Source organism: Bos indicus, chromosome 9 (genome assembly GCF_029378745.1).
Source record: "Bos indicus isolate NIAB-ARS_2022 breed Sahiwal x Tharparkar chromosome 9, NIAB-ARS_B.indTharparkar_mat_pri_1.0, whole genome shotgun sequence".
In the NCBI taxonomy this organism is placed as follows: Eukaryota; Metazoa; Chordata; class Mammalia; order Artiodactyla; family Bovidae; genus Bos; species Bos indicus.
The window spans coordinates 45,312,452-45,334,927 of NC_091768.1; the positions used below are offsets into that span (position 1 = coordinate 45,312,452).

The following is a 22,476-nucleotide window of genomic DNA, read 5'->3' on the forward strand; positions in this document are numbered from 1 at the left end:
ATTGAAGACAATATTTCATATTTTCCCCTTAGCTTACACTGAAGAATATACAAACTAAATATGTATACCTGAATACACAGGTAAAACCTCACAATACAACAAACCATTAGCAGTAAAACAAAAACATCACAAAATTACGTCCAAGTCTCAGTTTATATAACTGATGTGTTAAACAATATTAAGCCATACTGTACACCATAAAATTATAATAAGACATAGTTCACTGTCATTAAAATTAAGCTATAATATTATGCAATACATTTTGTCTAATTTGACAGAGAGCACATAAAAGATACCAATTTAATTTTCTACCACAAATATATACTATGAGTTACATATCGTATATATAACTTACTCAAGATTTTATCATGGCAAAGACTAGTTTACGTTTTAGTTTATTTAGTCAACACATACTTGCTAGGCAGTTTATACAACAGAGCTCTAGTCTTGAAAACCCACCGAAAGTTAGGTATTTTCATTCCAATTTAAGGTTGATTATAGAAAGAAATATAAGACTAAAGCTACCAATTATCTATAAAAGTATTTGAGACAGCATTTCTAAACTGTCAAAATTTAGATATAGGAAGGGGGGCAATCATCAGATAATCTTCTAATTTATTGCCAGATAGAAGATAAGATTAATCCTGATGTATCAAAATACAACACAATGAACACTTTTGCTACTCAATTGATACTCTTCAAAAAGTCATTTCTACATGTACTCCCACTGATCTACAATTTGTTTTTTAACATATTACTGCTATCAATTTGTCTGATTATTAGAAAATGTTATCAAATTAGAGAAGAATACAAATAATTTGTTTCATATAGACTGTATGTTACAATGCCATACTACATATTTAAAGTAAAAATTTTCCAGTTTCATAGTCAGAAATACCCTTACTTTACTTATGAGGTTATACTTGGTTTAGAAATAAAAACTACACTACATCATATTTTTAACTAGTAAATTTAATTCCCAATACCAATAAAACTGCTCAGTTAAGATATACAAAACTATCTGCAATAGAAATTACATAATTTCTGAACAGGAAGATAATTCAAATTCAAACCCTTATTATGGTTTCTTGGTGTCAAAAGCAACAAAATTTACAACAAAGGACCTAGCATGTTGAGGGCAGGTAACAAAACAAGTTTTTAATTTCTTAAGAAACCCAAGAACTCTGAGATGAGTTAAAGATAGGTTAAAAGATTTTATGCTACACTTGTAAGTGGCTTGCAACTTACATATTTGTTTAAAAAAACAATTCTTCAATTTATCACCTTCATTTGCTGTGAATGGTCTTTTTAAAAAAGGAGAATCAAAAATAAGAGGGAAATATTTAAGAGTTACAGCAATACTACTTAAAATGAGGAGGAAAAACGTCTTAATTATGTACACAATTCACATTTTATGTTTAAATCAAATAAGAATATCACTTTAGAAGTATAAAAGGTCCTGAAAATGGATCACCATTTTCAGAAGGAAAGTACCCAGTATCTTTTAAAATAATTAAAGCCTGATAATATTTTTATTTAAATACCTTTAAATGTGACTTTATGATTAAATAACTTGAAAGCATTTCACTTGGGATTCTTTCGAATTAGTCAACTGGGAAATTCATCTGGAAAATTTGGTAGTTTTAGGAACCATTTTCACAATGTTAACATGCATAACTCACTAACAAATTAGCTCTGTTACATGATCACATTTTAAATTTCCAAGATTTCAATCTAAATATATGTATTTTTTTACAGTGACATTTATCAACAGCACCAAGGATAAAATGTTTTTTATCCTTTTATCTATTTATCAACAGCACCAAGGATAAAATACATAATCATATATATTCTGAGTTTGGAAAATGTTTTCATACTAAACTATAACAAAAGTGATATGGCTAATAAATAATTAACTATTATGAAAAACCCTTAAACATGAGCACATTGTAGTAAATTAACTCTCATAACTGTGTAGCTAATTAATGTTAAAAACAGAGACATGAACTCTGTCCTATGTCAATTGAACTGTGTATAATACTTCAATTTTTATATATTAAATATTAGCCATCTCCAAATATTTTTACATCCTATACTGTGATAATTACTCTTATTTCTTCTATTTTCATTATTCTTTGAAATGTTTTTGAGCAAAGTAATAAAAGGAACATAAAATATATAAAATCTTTGTAATACAGGCATTTGTATTCTCCATAAACATCAAACTAAAAATCAGAAATAGAAAGCATAAGAAAACATCAATAGTTAAAAGGTAAATAAAGACTTCAAAACCAAATTAAAATACTATTGAAGACACCTAAGACAATAGCTAAATGATGGTCATTTTTGAAAAAAATTCTTCCATAAATTGTGAAGCAAATAAAATATTTATGTTAAAAATTCTTTGTATCCTAGTTGATGGCTAACACTCCCAAATATGTAACTCAGCAAGAAAATATTATTATGCAAATGAGCTGTAGAGAGGGTAATAAGGAGAATGGATTCTATCCTTCCTCTGGACAAAACAAAGTTCAAATGATCATTTTATCTTATCAGTTGAGGTAATGACTTTAAAAATAAATGTAAAAATCTACATAAAGAAAAAGTTACATAATAACATCAACAGGTAGTTATTGAGTAATACTGCCCTCCTTCATAAAGGATCTAGTATTTAATTACCATGTGATTCATTTAAAAATATCATCACATATTAAGTCCTATTAAAAGATTACAATATTTCAGAAAGTTGACATTCTACAATCTGTGAGTGCAAATTTTAAAGAATTTATTAATAATAATAAACTGATAAGAGTATTAATTATTAGCACTCAAGATAACTTGAAATAACCTGAGTAGGAAGCAATACTTACATATCTGTATTAACCATCTATATTCTTCCTTCAGTTGAGAGACAAAATTCTGTTTTGCACTGTTTGCTTAAGTAAGAAATTTCTACAAATTTATCCTATTTACAAACTATATCATTATCAAAAATTTTAAGGAACATCTTAAAACGATGACAAAATTCACAAATATAACATTTATACCTTTTGGTTAAGTTTTAAAAAATACTGAATGCTATCAATGTTTCACTATTAACATGTGTCAAAATACAGCTATTCATTACAAATCCATAAAAATACGATTATTTAAATCACCAGTTAACATCAGGAAGTCCAATGAAGGCAGTCATTTTAAACCAGTGGTCACATACCATGTTCAAACAGCAGTCTCATTATATTTATCAACAAGTCTGAAGATAGAGAAAGGACAGTACCCAAGTCTTGGGTTTATTTTTTAGGACTTGGTACATTATAGAAACTAAATCAAAGTTTGACTGTATTGTTGCCAATAAATTTTAAACAGAATTATATAACCAAAAATGTCCAGCTCTATTTTAAGAACACATTCATATATTCTCTTAATTTTCATAGCAACTTAATGCTTTTGATGTGCAGTTCTTTGCAGTCAATATTTTTAAAGGAGAAAAAAGTATCCTGGGTGCTTTGGCATGAATTTTTAAATATTATTTTAAAGTAACTAAAACCATTTTTTTATTTCCCCGAATATATACTCTTAAAAACATGTTTCAGAATACTTTTTTAAAACTCCAGTAACACATGTACTTCTAAACAGTCCAAAAAACTGAACTCCGTTATTTCATATATTTAAAATAATAATTAGATGCCACTGCGGTTAAACATTTAAAATTCCTAATTATCTATGATGCCTTTTCATTACAAAATAATATATATATAATGGGGAAAATCTAATTTATAATTATACATAAAATCTAGTATGCTTTCCAAAATGCCCATACAGTTAAAAATGGCAGCTAAGAAATAATTTTTTAAATGTCTTAAAAACTTTTATGTAATCGTCATGAAACACAATCTGATTTTGTAAAGTGATGCTCACATGATACCTGCACACATCATTATGGACATCAAATTGTTACTTGCAGTTGCATTGCTGAAATCAGTGGAATTCTGCCTTCCTCAAAATAATTATTCATGAGTTATATGCAATTTATATGTTATCAATATAAGACAGAAATCCCTTCACCTAGGCATCAAAGTCAAGAAGAAACAAAACCAGAAACAATAACAAAGAAACTGATTCAAAATAATTTTCCCTGGAGAAAAATAAATATATTTTAAAACACAAATACTGTAACCATTAAAAAAAGCTCTTAAATATCACTTTTAATTTTAAATTTAAAGATTATTACTGCCCTGATTTTTCTTTCACCACAAAAATACTAATACTTGAGTTTTATTGACTTTTACATACTTTTTCCTAAGAATATATCCAGGCTGTTCTTATGAACAATACACATATATTTGAGACATTTTTTAAATCACATATATCATTTTAATACTTCTTTAGTAAATACATGATGTGTAACAAGATTAAAGTAAGTCTAATATGATATGAATAATCTATGTTGTACTCTAGAAACTGTTCACTATTTATTTAAAAAAAAACTTTTCAGCAATACAGCATTTCTTAATTTGGTAGATACAGAAATGCTTATCAACATATAACCATGAAACAGCTTAAAACTGGATGACTCATTGTTCTAAACATTAATATCAGTTAATAAAATGTCTAATATTTGAATATATTAAAAGGTAAACATAGAAAACCAATTGTAACAAGGTGTGATAAGACAAAGAAGAAAAGGGCTATTTTTTTTCATTCATCTATAAAACAAATTTATGAGATTGTAAAGAACAATTTAACAACCTAAAGAAGGTTCAAAGAGGGGAAAGCCAGAGCCTGAGAGAAAATGGATTTGTCAATGATTTCAGTCATTCTGTGTAGGGAGGAGAAAAGCAGAAAATGTGGCTTCATTCTCACATATAAAATAGGAGGCATAAAATCCAGTAGCCTGTCTGTGGACTTCTATTTATGTATTTAAACCCTGTTTCAATTCACAGATTATGCTGATCCTTCCTCATGTAAACAGCCAATAATGATAGCCAGGCCTTTAGGAAAGGAAAACACACCACATAGCAAGGTCAGGAAGCTACCAAGCACAGGACAACAGATCAAAACAAAATGGTTTCATATGTTTCTATTGTTTATATACTTAATTTGAAGATGATATTCCTTAGGGAGGAAAAGAGGTTGTAAATTATTACCAGGAACATGCAACATACTATCAATCAAAACATAATTTTTTTGCAAATACACTATTTCCTGCATGTATCTATGTTAGTGAACCTGTAGGACTGATAGCCATGCATTCAATTCTTTTTAACTCAGATGTCAAGCTAAAATAAACCTCTTTAGTCTTAAATCCGTTACTTCGAATAATTCTTTACAGATCATTTATATTTCTCCAACTTCTATGGATTAAATAATCAAGCTTGCAAACTTGTAGATACCTTTTTTTACTATGAAGAGAAGAGTGAAAGGGGAAGACGTATTCATTTTCTTGTTTCCGGATAAAATTTCGAAAATGAGAAGAAAAGACGTCATATTTGGTATTTAAGCATCTTTTAAAATTACAACACAATATAAGCAACGGTGGAAATTTGTCCCAAGTAGCCAACTAGTACATTTTAAACACACAAACTAGAGCCGCCACTGGCCACATGTTTTTTTGAGTTCAGTCTCTTAAAGAGACAGTATCCTTGGATCTATGCCCTACAAGGAGCACGTTTCCAAAATGTTTGATTACCAAAAATCCTCTCCTGCATTTCTTCATATCCATACTAGATCAACAATGTCCGACTTTATTTTACTGTGAAATCAAATTATTTTCACTCGATTCTACAAATGACTACAGGCAAATATAAAATAATTGGGGAACCTACCGTGATTAGAGGCGTCTAAAGTAAGGGTACCTAGAGATTGTTATAGTAAAACATTGGCGGTTGTTTTTTTTTTTTTTTTTTAACTTAGTATGATCACCGTTTCTTAATTCATTTCCCACTCATTTCCCAGACACAAACCACGTAATATAGTAACCAGTAACACCGGAAGCTACACTACGACAATTTCGCTGTGCAAAGAGGGGAAATTACTGAACTCAATCAGCACCCAGAACTGAAATTTCAAAGATTTGATTTTCTGTTTAGGAAAAGACACGCAGGAAAGAGCCCATGCACATACCCTAAAAACTGCAATCACTCGTGATTTTAAAGAAGATTTTGAAGGACACACAATTATAAGTCAGTTGACAAAACTACCGGTCAGCTCCTCCAGAGAGAAGCAAGTAAAGACGGGAAGCAAAAAACAGACAAACAAAAAAAAACACACCACAGTCTGGCTTACTTGGTGTACAAATACATCCACTGGAATATCCAAGGGGCTTCCCTCTCGGCTTATCATGGAGATGAATCCAAATCCCATTCGCACGTTGAACCACTTGCAGTGGCCAGTTCCGTGCAAAACCTGGGATTCGTCCTCTGCCTGCTCTGGCAGCTTCCCGGGCTCTTCTCCACCACCTTTGCCTGCCCCGCCTGAGTAGAACAGGACAAAAAAGTCAGTTAGTCAGAAGTCCCAAACAGTTCACTGAAGGGGGGGGGGGGGGGGGGGGGGGGGGCGTGGGGAACTGCTTGGGAGTGGGGATCGGGGAACGGAAATGGGGGGGGGGAGAAGTTACTAAATGGTTGATTCCTTTTTTTCTGCTGAAAATAAATTAAAGGGTTAAAGGGGGAAGCGGAGGAGGGAGGAAGCCACAATGTTCTATCGATCACAACTTCCACGTTTCTGTACATACGTGTACTTTTTGATTAAACTGTTTTTCAGCCACATATTACAGTACAGCATGCGATACTTTACTTGCATATTGCTGATTTAACACTGATCTCATTTATAAAAAGAAATTTTCAGCGAAACTAATTCTTTCCGGCATGCACGAGGAGGAAAGAAATCGTGAAGATGATTAGAACTAGTTAATGCACATGCGGCAGCATTGAATCCAGGGTTATTTGCAATGTGCATTCCCCTCCCCCCCAATAACTTTCAATTAAAGTTGGGGTGGAATGGGGGAGGGGGCAGGTGTATAAAAGTTTTCTCGGGCTCACTAACTGAAACTGCGCTTAATCACACTCAAACAATTCAAACAATAGCCCCCTGAAAGCTTTTCAAGTTGTGAATCAGTGTGGGCGGTACAAAACATTTTTGGAGATCTATAACAATAGGTTGCAGAAAGCCCCATTGCGCGACGGGGGGTGGGGGTATTGCTCAGTATTGGGGTAAAAAGGGGAAGGGGGGGACGGGCAAAGAAGGGTGGGAGAGGGGGAGGGGGAGAAGGAAGAGAGAAAATCACAGTAAAACAATAGAAAAGAAAATTAACCTTCGGCCATGTTGCCCCACGGGCCCTCTGCTCCAAACTCGTGAGATGAAAACTTTCCCTTTGGAACGGAGTGGTCTTCTGCATCAATCTAACATCTTGATTTTGTGCGATCACAAATTTAGCTCGCATGGTCTAATGTGCTTTCCCTCTTTTGATTTTTTTTTCTCTTCTCTCTCCAGTTTCTGGCCCCCTGAGCACACGTGACTTTGTCAATTACATGCTTTCTTGCTACTAATTTCACCTCGGATCCTTAAGGGGCTGGCAAGAGGAAGAGATAACCAATCGCCATTTCATCTATGCTGACACCAAAATAATTTATGAATGAACACGAAAAACTCAAACATGTTATCTTAAAGACAATTTGGGACGCTTCTTTACGATAAATCAGAATGCCGATTTCGTGCTTTTACTTAAACACAATGGAGGGTCCTTGTGAATCGTCGATTTAGAGAAACGGCACAGTCATATATGTGCACACGCGTGCCTTACACACAAGCCTGTCTAAATAATCTCATTTAGGGGGGGAAAGCCACTTAAATAAAGCAACCGATGTTATGCTCCCCCCCCCCCACCCCAAGAATTCAACTGATCAGTAACAACAAACCTGCTTAGGATGCAAATTTCACATTTAACTCAATTCTTAGAGGAAAATATGTAATTTACAAAGGATCTAATTGAACCTAATTACACATCCATGAAACTTTATATAATGGTAATCTACACCCACAGTAAGAGAAATGCACACAAGTACCTGATTGTGCCCTGAAGTATTTTTCAAATTTAAAATAAAATCCTACCGGAAAAATCGCTATCACCTTCATGCAGTCAAATAGTGTTTAGGTTTACCGTTTCGGAACATTTTGGAGGGGGTTGGTAAGGAATTGTACTTCACAGGTTTCTCCGCCATCTCTTTCCGGGGGAGGAGATGTGATTAATGACTTCCTAAATAACAGCCCAGTTTTCCAGCCTAACATAAGAGTGAACCTCAATCAGTGGCGATTGTTCCCCAAGAGCAAGGCGACGTATGTATGGGCAGGGAGGGGGAGGGGAGCGCCAGGCAGGCGAGGTGAAGAGGAGCCAGAGAAAGAGGTGGGGGAGAAACAGCGGGCGAGGGTGGGGGGAGGGGTGAAAAAGAGGGGCCAGTGGGAGGAAAAAGGTAAATTCACATCTTATTGACTGGACCCTGACATTTTAAAAGTGCACTACCAGTGGATACAAGAGTTGAATAAACGAAAATTTAATAACGGATTAGGCTCCTACCGTCCCTTCCACGGCCAGCACCCCAGTTTCAAAATGCTTATCCTTTTACCTTTCAGATTGTTACAAACGATTGTTGATTACCAGATGCTGACACCAATATTGCCTCCCTCATCGACTACTACAGTAAATACTACAGATCAACTGGAAATGCTTGATTTCCTTTAGAATATAAAATAACACCGGTCTTTGAAACATTTAAACGCACCACCACCCTTTCCCCACCCCACCCCCCATTTTCTTAAACAAGCAGTTTACCGAGAAACTGTACAGATACCACTTCCCTTCGGCAAAGCTACCGAGTTTACCCTCCCCCACCAAACCCGCAATCCACCTCCCCCCCAACACACTCCTAACTCTTAACACTGTTTCACACAAACTAAAACGTAGGGATTCTGAGTCCAAAAGCTTTGGAAAACCCACAGAATCCACCTATTTACACCTCCTCCCCATATTAAACAATGAAATGGACAATTATACTAATTAGTTCAGATCTGAAATAAATGGATGTATATAAATGTTATTTTCAGCTGTTTGTGGTAAAAGGCTTCATTGGAGACTGATGAATTTGAAAAGATTTTTCGTCTGTTTCTTTCTTTTGTTGTTTCTCAAGAAAGGGAGCAAAGCTATCTCATTTTATTTACTTTGGTGGAGAGGGGGAGATAACCATGTGCCAGCTGGTAGGGAGGAAAGAAAAAGTATAAAAATGCAAATTATTTTGCAAGAGTCCCAAAAGCTTTTAGCTCTTAAAAAAAAATTGCTAACAACATTTGGCATTACTTTATTAGAAATCAACCGATTACACTGACCTATAATGAAATAACTTTAACAATGGTACTCCAGGTTAAATGTTTTGAATAATAGGAAATATAAAAATTAATTTAAATCAATAGTGGGGGTTTTAATATTTTAAATGAATCACTTTTAAAAATCAACATCTGATAAAAGAAATAACATGAAAATTATTAACACAAATTGAGGAAATGTCACTATTTATGTAAAATTATAAAATTCACAGGCAGTGTAATTTAGTTTTGTCACTGACACACATCTGATAAACAATATTTTATGTTTGTTTTTAATCAGAAAATGGACTAATCAGCATAAACTCAGAAACATGTAGGTGGGTTCTGAATTCTTATTTGTTCAATATGATGAAATTCAAACCTATAAATACATAGATGAAAAGTGGGAAATACCATAAGTGAACCACATTGGATGATATGCGTTATGAGATTCAGTTTAGCCGGAATAGGGGCCTCCAGTATTAGTGGAATTAAGGTAGGGTTCACTGGACTGGTCACTGGTGTCAGAGGTTATCGACTCATTCATTTCCTGAGAGGGACATCGGCCTTTCAAGTCGCGTAGAAAGCTTTTTCCAACCGGGAACTTTGAGAAATCCTCTAACATTCATTCACAGAGAATTTAAGGCAAATGCATTTACATACCTGGGGGAGGGAGGGGGAATGTGGAGAGTAAAAGAAAGGAAAGGAGGGGAGAGGAGAGGGAGAAGCAGGGAAGGGAAAGGGTAGGGAGGGAAGAGAAAGGAGACAGTGACATGGAAAATACCAGTTTCCATTTCAGGGATATGGCACTGTCTTTGAAAATAGACTCATCTTTTCCTGCTCCCTGCCCTCAATCTTTTGAGCCTAAGATCCTTGTTTAAAACTAACCATAATCTTTTTAAGCTCATAGAGTTCTTTCACCTAAAATGGTCCCTTGAATCTCCTAGAACGCTTTCCAATTTGTCACCTTCCTGAAGTCTTCTGGTTTTAATTTTTGTCTCATTTCCTATTTGTTTTTAGTGCCAGAAAGACCTGTGCTTGACTCAAAACGCATGTTTTATACTTGTGGAAGCCAAATGTTTCAGTAGCTTGATTTATCATACTTCTTTCAAAATGTCTTTAAAATGAGTTCAAGTAGCTACAAAGAATCCTCAATGCACTAAGGGTAAAAAAAAAAAAAAAAAAGGAAATAACCTATTAAACCCCGTTGGTTATCACAATCTAAAATTTCTACAGTTATGAAACGAAATACACAATTTTTTCTTTCTTTTAAAAATTCCAACAGTACAATGCAAGGAGCCGAAAAAGGTTCCAGAGCCCACCGTTGTTGTTTTCAAGTAAAAGCAATGAGTGACTTCTATACAGCTGAAACAATGCTTCGGTTCTTCTTAAAACTAGGAGGAGGGGCTGCGGCACCATGGCGAGCGGCTCCACCCGTGCTCCCCTCCCGGCAAATGAGGCCGGGGTCTGCAGCCCGCTCTGCCCTCGCAGCCGCGGAGTTTCACGCGCAGTCCCGCGCCCCAAGGTCGCCGAGACCCCCAGGTCAGCGGATCTGCCCCTTCCCTCCACCGCCCGCCCTTGCCACTTCCTCTCCCCTTTCTCTCTTCAGTCACCTTTTCCTTTATTCACCACATCACCACCTCAGTTCTAGAAGTTGAGTCCTTCCAAGAAGGGTGAGGATTTTTCACTAGTTAGGGTACTTTCACATTTGTCATTTTGTCCCAACCAAATGAACACCGAACAAAAGGAACCCTTGCCTCCACTGGGATGGAGGCAACGTTTGGCACAATCTGCTACCTTCATTGCATTTCTACACATATATCATTTATAATCTGATCTCTTCATCTGTGATGTGTCAAAGTCTCCGCAATCAGAAAAGTGAAGTCGGGGGATGGAGGGCGGTTATCAGAAGCGGCCAAGAAAAGGAGCACCCCACCCCCTACTCCCCGACCAGGCCATGCCTAAAATGGAGCTGTCTTCAGACCCCTGGCGCCGCCGTCCTTTCGGGAAGCCACGAAAACGTCGCCGTGCGCCTTTGGAGGGTCAAGAAAAGCCGTCTGTGGGGAAGGCGGTGGGGGGCAAAGGGAGTGGAGGGCGACCAGGGGCGATTTTAGGGAACCCCTTCTCTGGCCGCGGCGTGAGGTTTCCCGCGCAAAAGCTGCGGACCCGCACGTCGGGCAAACTGTTGCCGATCCCTCCCACTGCGTTTCAGTAAACTCCTTTACCGGCAAGTAACTTTCTTGAAATTCTTACAATACGGAGTCAAATGAAAGGAGTGCCTCTGCTGTTGATCTTACAACAGAGGCACTTTAGAATATGGGGGCTATTTGTTTTTTTTTCCCCAAAGAGCACAATTCCGTTCTCATTTAATTTCCTTATCTGAAAGCAAAATGCTCTGTCTTAACACAATTGTTCCGATTTGGTAATTTTTACACAGCTATAAAAACCTCTTAAAATTTTTCCTTAAATATTTTAACATAGTTCCCCAGGTATAATGAAATAAAATTACAGAAATACAGAAAACAATAGCATTTTAAGTTTGCCAGACAAATTGCCTCTATAGTTCAAGCATTGAACAACAATGCTTGAAAACAACCATTTGCAAACGTTTTCTTCATTTTGGTTAGTTAAGTATTTAGAACAACAAAATTATTTCAGAAAGGGGATATTACTTTAACACCATCATTTTATAAAAGTTTATTTTTTAAAACGAATAGTAAAAAATCACTGTTAACATACTTCAACTGAAACAAAAAAATAAAAATTTTATTATCACTCCTCCCAAATATTTTCTGAATTGTCCTAAACAAACACTTGGCTATGTAATTTTAATTATGACAGCAGTATGTTAGAGAAATCATTTAGTAATAAGCATTTAGAAATCATTTAGTAATAAGCATTTATTTTACCTTGCCCAGAATAGCACAAAATGAAGGTTCTGTTTTATTTGAAATGAGTCCCATGTTTTTCACCTGTACTACTTGAAGAGTTATGCTTCATAATTTAAAGATCTTGTGCAATAAATATTGAGTCTACAGAAATGACACTAAATAATTTAAGCATACAATTTTTTCCCCTCTGAAAGCAATGAATCAAAGTTTATTCTTTAAAACTTAAATCTCATCAAAACAAATAATTAAGAATAGGGGCTGTTTCCTAGGTATTTCCTTTAATGTCTTCATTTTCAGTTTATTTCGGGGAAAAGAATAGGTAGGAGGAAAATGGAAAGGGAAAAAACACTACAAGAGTAAAAGATGAGGCAAATGAGAAGAAATCTTCAGGCTTTAAAGATGTCTGTGTGAGAGGAAAATCTGTGGAGAAAAAGCATCCAGCTACAAACTGGAGGCCAGAGTTCTGGTCCCATTTAATGACCTTGTGACCTTGGATCATTAAGCTTCTCCAGCCCTCAGTTTCCTTACCTGCAAAGTGAGGACCTTGGAGCAGTTGACATTCAAGTTTTAGGCATAAATGTAATCTCTGACAATAATCTTTCTTTTGGGGAAAGCGCAACCTCTCCCTGGCCAACCCCTTTTTAATCACAAGGAAACACAGACATGAAACTTTATTGCACTCACTTAACACATTGGTGTTAACATTACTTCCAGCAGAAGAGAAAAGGGCCTCTGGACTGCCTCCAGTATGCCCCCAGAGGAAAACCACAATCCAAGAGTAAGGGGAAACTAGTTGGTAAATTAATATATTGTGGCAACTTTTCAGAATCTTCTTTTTCATGGTACTCTTTAGAGCATCACCTCTATGTCAAAGGATTCACTCTAGAAAAAAAGTAAAGTGCTGTCAAAAGACAATGCCAATCAGTGGTCTACTCACTAAACCTTTTGATCCCTAATGCTTTCCTCTCTCTACCTACAATCCTGTATTTGATAAGCTTAATACTAGACTAATATCTTTTTACTTGTACTTATAAATGCTCATGAACTCTGTCATCTTATAGCTTTTAAGAGTTTTGATAGCATTAGTCAAGAGAAGAGCCAAGACATTAAATCCACAAGAGCAGAAGCCAGAATAACACATTATCGCATGCATGAGTGCTCAGGGGCTCAGTGAGTCCAACTCTTTGCAACCCCATGGACTGAAGCCCACCAGGCTCCTCTGTCCATGGAATTTTCCAGGCAAGAAAACTGGGTTGCCATTTCCTCTGCCAGGGGATCTTTCCCACCCAGGGATCAAACCCCCATCTCCTGTGTCTTCTGCATGGCAGGTAGATTGTTTTACTGCTGAACCAAGGGGGAAGCCTGGCAATACACTGTTACTAATAAAACCATTTGGAAAGAAGAGTGCTGTCAGTTTTCAGTTAGTTTCAGTAATACAAGAGAATATTTATACATCAAAAACCTAGGTTTTAAAGTACACCTAAACAAATGAAAGGGTATGTATTTTTGAAGTGTTAGGTTTAAGATGTTAAAAGTTCACATGACACATTTTGTATTAATAGTATGTTAGTTGCTTAGACATGTCCACTCTTCACAGCTCCATGGACTGTAGCCCGCCAGGCTCCTCTGTACAAGGAATTCTCCAGGCAAGAATACTAGAGTGGGTAGCCATTCCCTTCTCCAGGGGAATCTTCCTGATGCAGGGATCAAACCAGGTCTCCTGCATTGCAGGAGGAATCTTTACTAATTGAGCCTCCATAGAAGCCTATCAATAATATAATGAGCAACTAATTTGATACAAACTGGTGAAAAGCAAAATAAATGGGACTGTCCTAGATTAGGAAAATTCTCTAATCTCCTGAAAAAATGGCTACTATATAGGACTATTTATCTTATAGTAAATTATTTTAAAACAGCAGCAAGTCTCTATCGTTAATTTAACAAATACTTGTGAGGCCTCTTTTCAAAATGAACTTACAAAAGGACTTACAAAAATGAACAAGCCATAACTACTTTTTATTCAGGTCCATAAACATTTAAATATTATCTATTTTGCCTGAGACAGGGAAAAAGCAACCACAAAATTCAATACTGCTAAAATTAGGAGGAAAAAGAGTTAATTAGAAGATTTCACCCTTGCAATTCTGGTGGGAGTACTAGTTTATAAATGAAGTGATCCGGAGTACAGTAGAATATATGGTGCCCATCGTGCCACAGTGGAGAATTTCTAAGAGCTGTCACATTTTCTCATATGCCTCCAGTGATCTTTTTAAATAAATGTTAGTTAAGTAAAAATGTAATTGAAAAAAAGACTAACCTGGGGCTGATGAAACCTGGTTGAATGACCTCATTGTCTTCTGAAGAACCTAAAATCAGAGAGCTCAAGTCAGTACTACATTAATTGCTCATTTAATTGACTCTTCTTCAGCTTAATGGCTCATTAGAAAGCAGTAAAATGCTTAGGTTTTGACTCTGTGAAGCGACCTGTAAACTTTTCTCTTTTTACAATGTAAGACTCACCTAGCAAAATTAGATAACCAATTGGCATAAACTTGCCTTTCATTCCAATTCAAGGACAGTATTTTTAAAAACGTTCTAAAACCTATTAAGATGCAAAGATTTCAGAAACGATGCAGTTTAAAAATTTTTTAATATTTAATTTTACACTGCAATTCAAGAATCCCATTCTTCTTTAATCACAGTTAACAATGAACCCAACCCACAATATTGTGCTCCTTGATGAACTTATTTGACTATTCTCTTCAGACATCTTTTAGAAGATAAATCATGAGACTCTAATTGTGATACTACACCACTGATCCTGGGTCTATTACATATAAAGAATTTTGAAGAAAAAATTAACTTTAATGGTGGTAAATTTAATCACTGAATAAATTTAACTAAAGGAATCTAATGTGCATTAACACAGATTTTAAAGAAAAAAGTTCTTTTTAAAAAAAATGAGTAAGTAATGATTTTCAAATATATCCACTGGCAGATGTCACGGTACAATAAAACTTGCAATAAAGAGGTCACCCAGTAATGAAATACAACAACTGCAACAAAAACTCCTGATGACCACTGAATTATTATTTTTATCTTCAGGTCAGAGTTATTATGGCTTGCAAAATAGATTGGTTTGAATATGCATCCACTCACCTGCTACTACCAGGATGTCATTCCCCTCTTAACTAAGTTTTATACTCTATATCTACTAAATCAATTCACAAAAAATAAATCATTATGTGTAAATTCTCAAGTCACAATCTCATTTTTTTCTCAAAGCAAAATGGAGGGTTTTCCCAAATTCAGAGTTCTACTGAATGTTGACACAAGATTTTTCTTACAAAGGATGACAACCCCACTGAGTAAGATTTGAAAAGAATAGAGGCAGAATATGAACAAAAGGCACGTGAACCTCTGTTTATTAAATCCTTCAGTTATCCTCTGTTTACAACCAAAATACAGAGATAATGACAGATCCTAATGTTAACAAAATTCATTATCAAAACTTACTGAAGTTCTTTTCCTTTACATTGAGCCTATATTAATTTTACACATTTGGTTTATGTGAGGGTATATTTAAATATTATACATAAATTTCAGCAAAACCTAGCTCATATTTTTCTAATAGCCCACAGCCCAGGCTTAATTTTCTCTGCTTATATTTACAAAAAAGTTCAAAATAACATATTCAAAAGCTGTGATAAAAACAGAAAATGTTTGCAAAAATTATTTTTTCAAATAATTCAGGTGCAAAATTACCATAAATGATAGATCTAATAAACTAAACATCAAATAGTATAAGAATTAGCTAAATAACATCATTCAATTTTAAGATTTCTAACTAAGAGCTTTCTGGATTTAATGAAATCCAGTCAATCTGAATGATAAAGATGTTCAGATTTTTCACTATTCAAACTTACATGTGATGTTTTCAGTTATTGATAGTTTTAACGTTATCATCCTTTTCAAAGGAAAAGGTGGAATTATTTCAAAGATATCAATATATTCCAATGATGTTAAATAATGATTTAAAAATTTTCAAAAACAAAAGTTAGAAGAGAAAGTACAATTGTTTAAATACGAGTATTAAAATCTACCTATATGAACAACTATGATAGGAATGATAGATTAATGTTATATAAAATATTCATAATATTAAATGTTCATATTCTTACTATAGGTGACTATTTTTTGAAAAGAAATAATAATGATAATGAAAATAATTCTTTAATGGCAATGAAATATTCCCAAAACAGCTTTTTGTTATTTTATACATAGGCATTTTTATTACAATGCATTTATCTGCCCCTTCACTAGAATACTCCCTAATTATCATTTACATCTCCACTTGGCCCTCTTTTTCTCACTGTTCCATACTGAGTACAATGCCTCTACCATCCAGCACTGTACTGTAGTTAACTCTAAGTGCTCAAGAAGATGCTGTTCGCTCTCCCAACTTAACTCTATGCTCTATGGTGGGAAGGAGAGTGTATATTTAGCTCATCATTGTAATCCTAACATTCTTTAGTGTTTAATACATTTTTTTTTAATTAATCAATGACAATGAACTTCTGAACCTGGGTTGACTATCTCTAGGATGCCTTTTATGAATTAAATGGACATACAAACAAACTTTTCTTATAAACTATCTTTTAAGAGAATGTGATACACAATCATTGATTATTGTAAAAAAAAAAAATGCACATATAAAGTGACTTCAATAATTTTATTTTAAATAAACCATAGACTTACCAATATAAAATTGCCTAATTTAACACCATTCATTACAAACACTCGATTTCATATTTCCTCATAGTAAAATATGTAAAATAATATTCTCAACTACATTACATAATGTTGTTAATCCACTATTGTAACTATTCATTATAAAAGAAAACGATTACTACTATGCATTATACACTATAATTTATTTAAACTGACATGCTGTTAAGCCCAGAGAATTGAGTAATAATAAATAAAATACTGCTACATATTATTGAGAACTTTATTTAAATTCAATTTACATCATGTTAGCTTTTACTTCTAATATTAATAAAATGCAACAGTAACTTCAGGTTGGCAAAGAATGGTTTAGTAATCAAGAACATTCACCATAATAAAAGCAAATTTATTTCATTATTCTCATCACCATAATTTCTCAACATCTACAAAAAGTTAACAAATTTTTGTTTCTTATCATTAGTATTTTCAAAATAATGTAAGCATAAAGTACATTATAGTTTGCTAAATATTCACTTCATGCATGGCTTATAAAAAATTACAGTCTATTTACAGTATGTCTCAATCTGTCTTTGTAAAGCAAAGTAGGCAGGAATGTGACTTTCCTTGCTTAGAAAGTTAGTTGGGGGTAAAGTTTTTAAATGATTACTTAAAGGCACACAGCAAACCTAGTACAAACACCAGAGTGAACACAGTACAAATATCAGAGTAATACTAAAGCACAGTATTTATTTACACTTACTATAACTTAAATATAGCAGATACACATATGAAATAAAACATTACATGTGGAAGTTCAACGCTGACACTAATGTGTGCACTTTATGAAAAATATTTTCTTAAACTGTCCTGTAAAGGAATGTTTCAAGGTAGGAAATGTTTCAGTGTAATTATATTTTTACAAATTAGTCAATAGATTAAATTCAAATGCCACCTAAGCAAAATCAGGGTAAATTATTGTGTAATTTAACTCAACATCCTACTATAACTTCAGAAAAAACTGAAAATGCTACACCTTCAATTATACACAGATACAGAAAATTTAAAGAAATAACCTATTTGAAACTGAAGTTAAGACAAATATTTACTTGTGACTTTATGTAATTGTTTTCCTGTTAAAACAGGAAACCTCACTGAACTATTTTGAAATTATCTTTAGAGAATGGAAAAAAAAATCAGTATCACTTTAGAAAACATTTCAAAATTATATTTTTTATATTTATGAAGCAAAAATTACTTTTTATAATATATTTTAAAAAGTTAACCTTAGAGGCTAGTACTTGTCATACTGCTACTCGATCAGAGATGATTTTAACTTTATTGACCATTTTACATATTGAAATTTTATTGATTTCACATAAAATATGGGCAGCTCTAGTCTTCTCTGCAACTACTGTAGTGAAAGATAATATATAATAGAAAATAAAAAATTTCAAAGAGTAATCATTTAAGTCAACTGGCATATTGTCAAGATTGTTTAAAGGTACCAACCATAGTACAAATAATTGGTAAACACAATTCTTCAGCTTAAATGTGAATGTTGTAACACAACTAAGCCATGGCACAGTTGGGTTTGCTAATGCAAATAGTTTGTATTTTCTACCATATCAAACAACAGTTTTATACAATAAAGCTCACAGCTGAGTCATTTGTTGAGGTCATATTGAATAGGAGGAAAAAATTAGTGGTTTTAAATTTAAAAGAGTCAAAATAATGGCAGAAGTCCCATCTTTAAGAAGCTGATCACATATATTTTGACGGCTTACCATAACTTTAAGACAAAACTTTAAAATTACTTCAATTTTTTTTTTTTTGGATAGGTAAGAAGCAGATTTATTTAGAGAAACATACTCCACGGACAGTGTGGGCATCTCAGAAAGCGAGAGCAGCCCCAGGGCATGGGGCTGTCAGTTTTTATAGGAGTGGGTAATTTCAAGGGCTAATGAGTGGGAGGAGTATTCCAGCTAGGGGAGCTTCTTGATATGATAAACAAAACTGATTCTAAGTAAACCTGAATATTTCTACATAAGTACAATATTAACAAGAAAATTTTATTTGATATACATTTTAAGTTTTGATATACATTAATGATTAAAATTTTATATCACAAGAGATTAACAACTAAATGAAAACTTAGTGCACTTGAAATAGTTTCAATAAACACTTTATAAAGATCAAGAGATGTTTTAGAGGCTGCTCACTTTTACATCACAGCCAGTGACCAAATAGTGTAATAAATGTAATTTTTTTTTTAATCAGGATTTTAACTAGCAAAGGAGATTATACCAAAAATGTAATGCAAAAAAAACAAAACATAATTTATACATGTTTTCTAAAATTTTTAATCTATAAAAAAGTAAATTTTGTTTTTAACTTATACAGTATAAGCTATTTAGCTGAAATGTTTTTGTAGTGCCTGAAAGAAATGTTACATAAAAGAACTGTTTGAAAAATATAAATATAGTATTTTGGCTCTCACATTCCCCAATAAGAAATATTGATTTGAAAATTTATAAAAAACTTAAAACATGTTTTCCCACCAATAGAACTGGCCATTCAATGCTAAGTCCTTTTTCCTATATAATTAGGCTTTTGTTCAGCCATGAAAAAACTAGAAACTGATTGCTTGAAATGAGCTGCATGCCCTTTGTCCTGGTTTGTCACCTTTGACCCTCAATTTGATGATCCTGCATGTCAACCCATTCTATTTTTAGGAAAATAATGTCAAAGTTCTATGCCTAAAATAGTACTTTTTACTGAAATATTAAACACATTACAACATTCCTTTCAGGTAATTTCTATAATGGTTTCATATTAGTGTTATTTTCACACAATACAGAACACAATAATATTGTTAGAGGTGACAGCCTGGTGTTTATCTTGCTTTAAACAATAGAAAATTCCCACAAAATGCTAATTCAAGATTATTATAATTTCAAATTTATATTTTTCTCTTTATTTAAAAATGCATATATGATTATTATTTCTAGTAGAACTTATTTCATGAGTCATTTAATTTTATTATTTTGGTAACCACATGTTTTGATGTTGGTTTTCACAGTGCCACTTTGATAGTGATATAAAACCAAGTCAAAAATTGCAAATAGCAAATTCATACTGAAGTTTACAGTGGTGTTCCCTAGAATTGGACAGTTTTTGAGAAAACTCACTAGTCTCTTAAATTGGTTTTAAAATCTTGTCTTCATCTGTTAAGTGGCAACTTGCAAAGAAAGAGAAAACCTCTAGCACTGATCCCATTGATTTTACTGACACTACCCAAAATCAATGTTATATTAATATACTTCAGAGATGAAATTTCTCTATCACAATTTTTGGTTGATTTTAATGATTACCAAATTTCATCTGGGTAAAAAGAATATATAAAAAATTATGTATGAGATATATATATTTTCTTACAGTGATGATGCTATTTGAACATCTACACTATTTCTGTGTGCAGTTTTCAGTCAGATTTAGCAATGGCCAACATGGCTGTCTTGGTTCAGCACTATGGTCAGCGACTTCATAGAGAGTCAGTGTCAGAGAAATCCAACACATTGTACACGTTTATACTGGGTAAGTTTCTCAAACCAATATGATTCTATACTCCATACATTCCTAGATATGAGCATATAAATCAATTTTAAGTATTGTAAAGTATTTTTAGTTATGTGTGACAAAGTAGAAATTCTTTACTATGTGGTTCATCAAAAACAGTTCAAAAACAACACTTACTTACAATCCAAACACAGTTCCTTCAAAAGACAAGAAAATCAAGTACAGGCTCTAAAGCAATTAAATATAAAACCTTAGAAGTATTTATGACTACAGATTTTTAAAAGAAAATAATATTCTATTAAAATTACCAAATAAGAAAACTCTTTAGTTGACCAAAATTTTGTATAGTCCCTTTCATAATCAATAGCTTAATTACTTCTGAACTGATTCATCTCTAAATCTCCATTTTCCTTTTTCTCCAATCAGTTCCACTATGGATTAAGATAAATGTTAACAGATCATTTCCTGACTCGCGCTTCCTAATAAGGTCCCCCAAATTGGCAGTTTTGAATAGCATTTTGTTTAAAGAAATGTCAACTCTATACCTGAAGACTGTCATGAAGACCATTACCTGAAAACATGCATACAACATTTATTTAATAACTTATTTTTCTCTTAATTATGATTTGTAAATTACGATAGCAGTGTGTTATAAATACAAAACAGTTACATGATTAGATACCAAACATTATCAAACTATTAGGTAAGATCTGCTTAATCTCTTTGTTCAGCGTAAACAGGAAAAAAAAAACGCTTATATCCACTGTATTTATTAAAATTCTAGTGTTTGTTTTTTTAATTTACATGTACAACACACTTTAAGTCATTCTGAAGATTAATTTTGAATACTACCATACTAAAACTTAATCTATTTCGCTTACACAGAAATATAGTTCACTTCATTTACCCCCATTAATACAATTTTTAATCTAAATCCTGATTAATTTCACAAATTTTTCATTGTTTCTGAAAGAAATTTGGCACAGACATATAATAAGACACTCTACAATTTGACAAGGATTAATGGGGCTTGATCGCTGAATTATTTGGTTCCAGATCTATTGAGGAGCATCAATAAACAGTTCTAATAACCAACATGAACTACGAATTGATTCATATCCTTAAATTCTCTCGATATTTTAATATCAAGCAATGATTAGCTGATCCTATTTGTAAAATGGGAAAGTCAAGTAAAGCATTTTATTCATTTTTAGTAACTTCCCCTCCCCAGCAAGTACTAGAAAGAGGCCTATGTCAATTTAATTCTTAAAGCTCTTTAGGAAATTTGGGCACACTGGATTGCCCTATTTCACACATTCAGAGAGAAAGAATAATGGGAAGCAAGAGCTGTCCCCCAAATGAACAAGAATCTATTTAATCACTAATCTAAATGGAACAGTATTACCTATTGTGTTGTTAATTTATAATATGACTTCTCTACTACGTTAGTGCAAACCCATAACAGAAAAAAACTAATGGCATAAATTCCATAATAATTAAATTTGTATTTTGAAAATCACACAAATTGGCATAAATTTCCAGTAGTTCAATTTAAAATTTTGAAGTTTCCCTGAAGTCCTTAAAAAATTAAACTGTGATGTTTCATAAGTTATTGTTGGACTTAAAAATATCCTTTACCATCAGATGCATTTTAAAAAGCGTTACTGCATTATCACCTAACTAAATACGCTAATAATCTGAACAAAAAAATGAAAGGATTTTTTTAATCCGAGTAAATATCATTTTGTCATACTTTTCTAAGGATGGTGTTAAATGTTTTAAATTCATTCTAACATCAGTTGCCATGTGTAATTTTAACTTCCACAATATTTTGACCAAGAAATTAAAAACTGCAATAAAACACGAGTCTATTTTCCCTTGCGTTAACAGCTATAGGGATAAAAATCCTCAATGGAGAATTTAGTTC

General features: G+C 33.4%; 1 protein-coding gene across 1 annotated transcript in view; it reads right to left on the reverse strand.

Annotated features, from left to right (window-relative positions):
• The window catches only part of LIN28B (lin-28 homolog B), a 134,707-nt gene extending 118,813 nt beyond the window's left edge, over positions 1 to 15,894 (reverse strand). Inside the window, exons 1-2 of the mRNA XM_070796023.1 lie at positions 14,563 to 15,894; positions 6,286 to 6,473 (exon numbers count right to left, since the gene is read on the reverse strand). Of these exons, the coding sequence (XP_070652124.1) occupies positions 6,286 to 6,473; positions 14,563 to 14,596 (222 nt within the window). The 5' untranslated portion in view covers positions 14,597 to 15,894. The remainder of the gene's footprint in view (positions 1 to 6,285; positions 6,474 to 14,562) is intronic.
• Between the last annotated feature and the right edge of the window lie 6,582 nt (positions 15,895 to 22,476).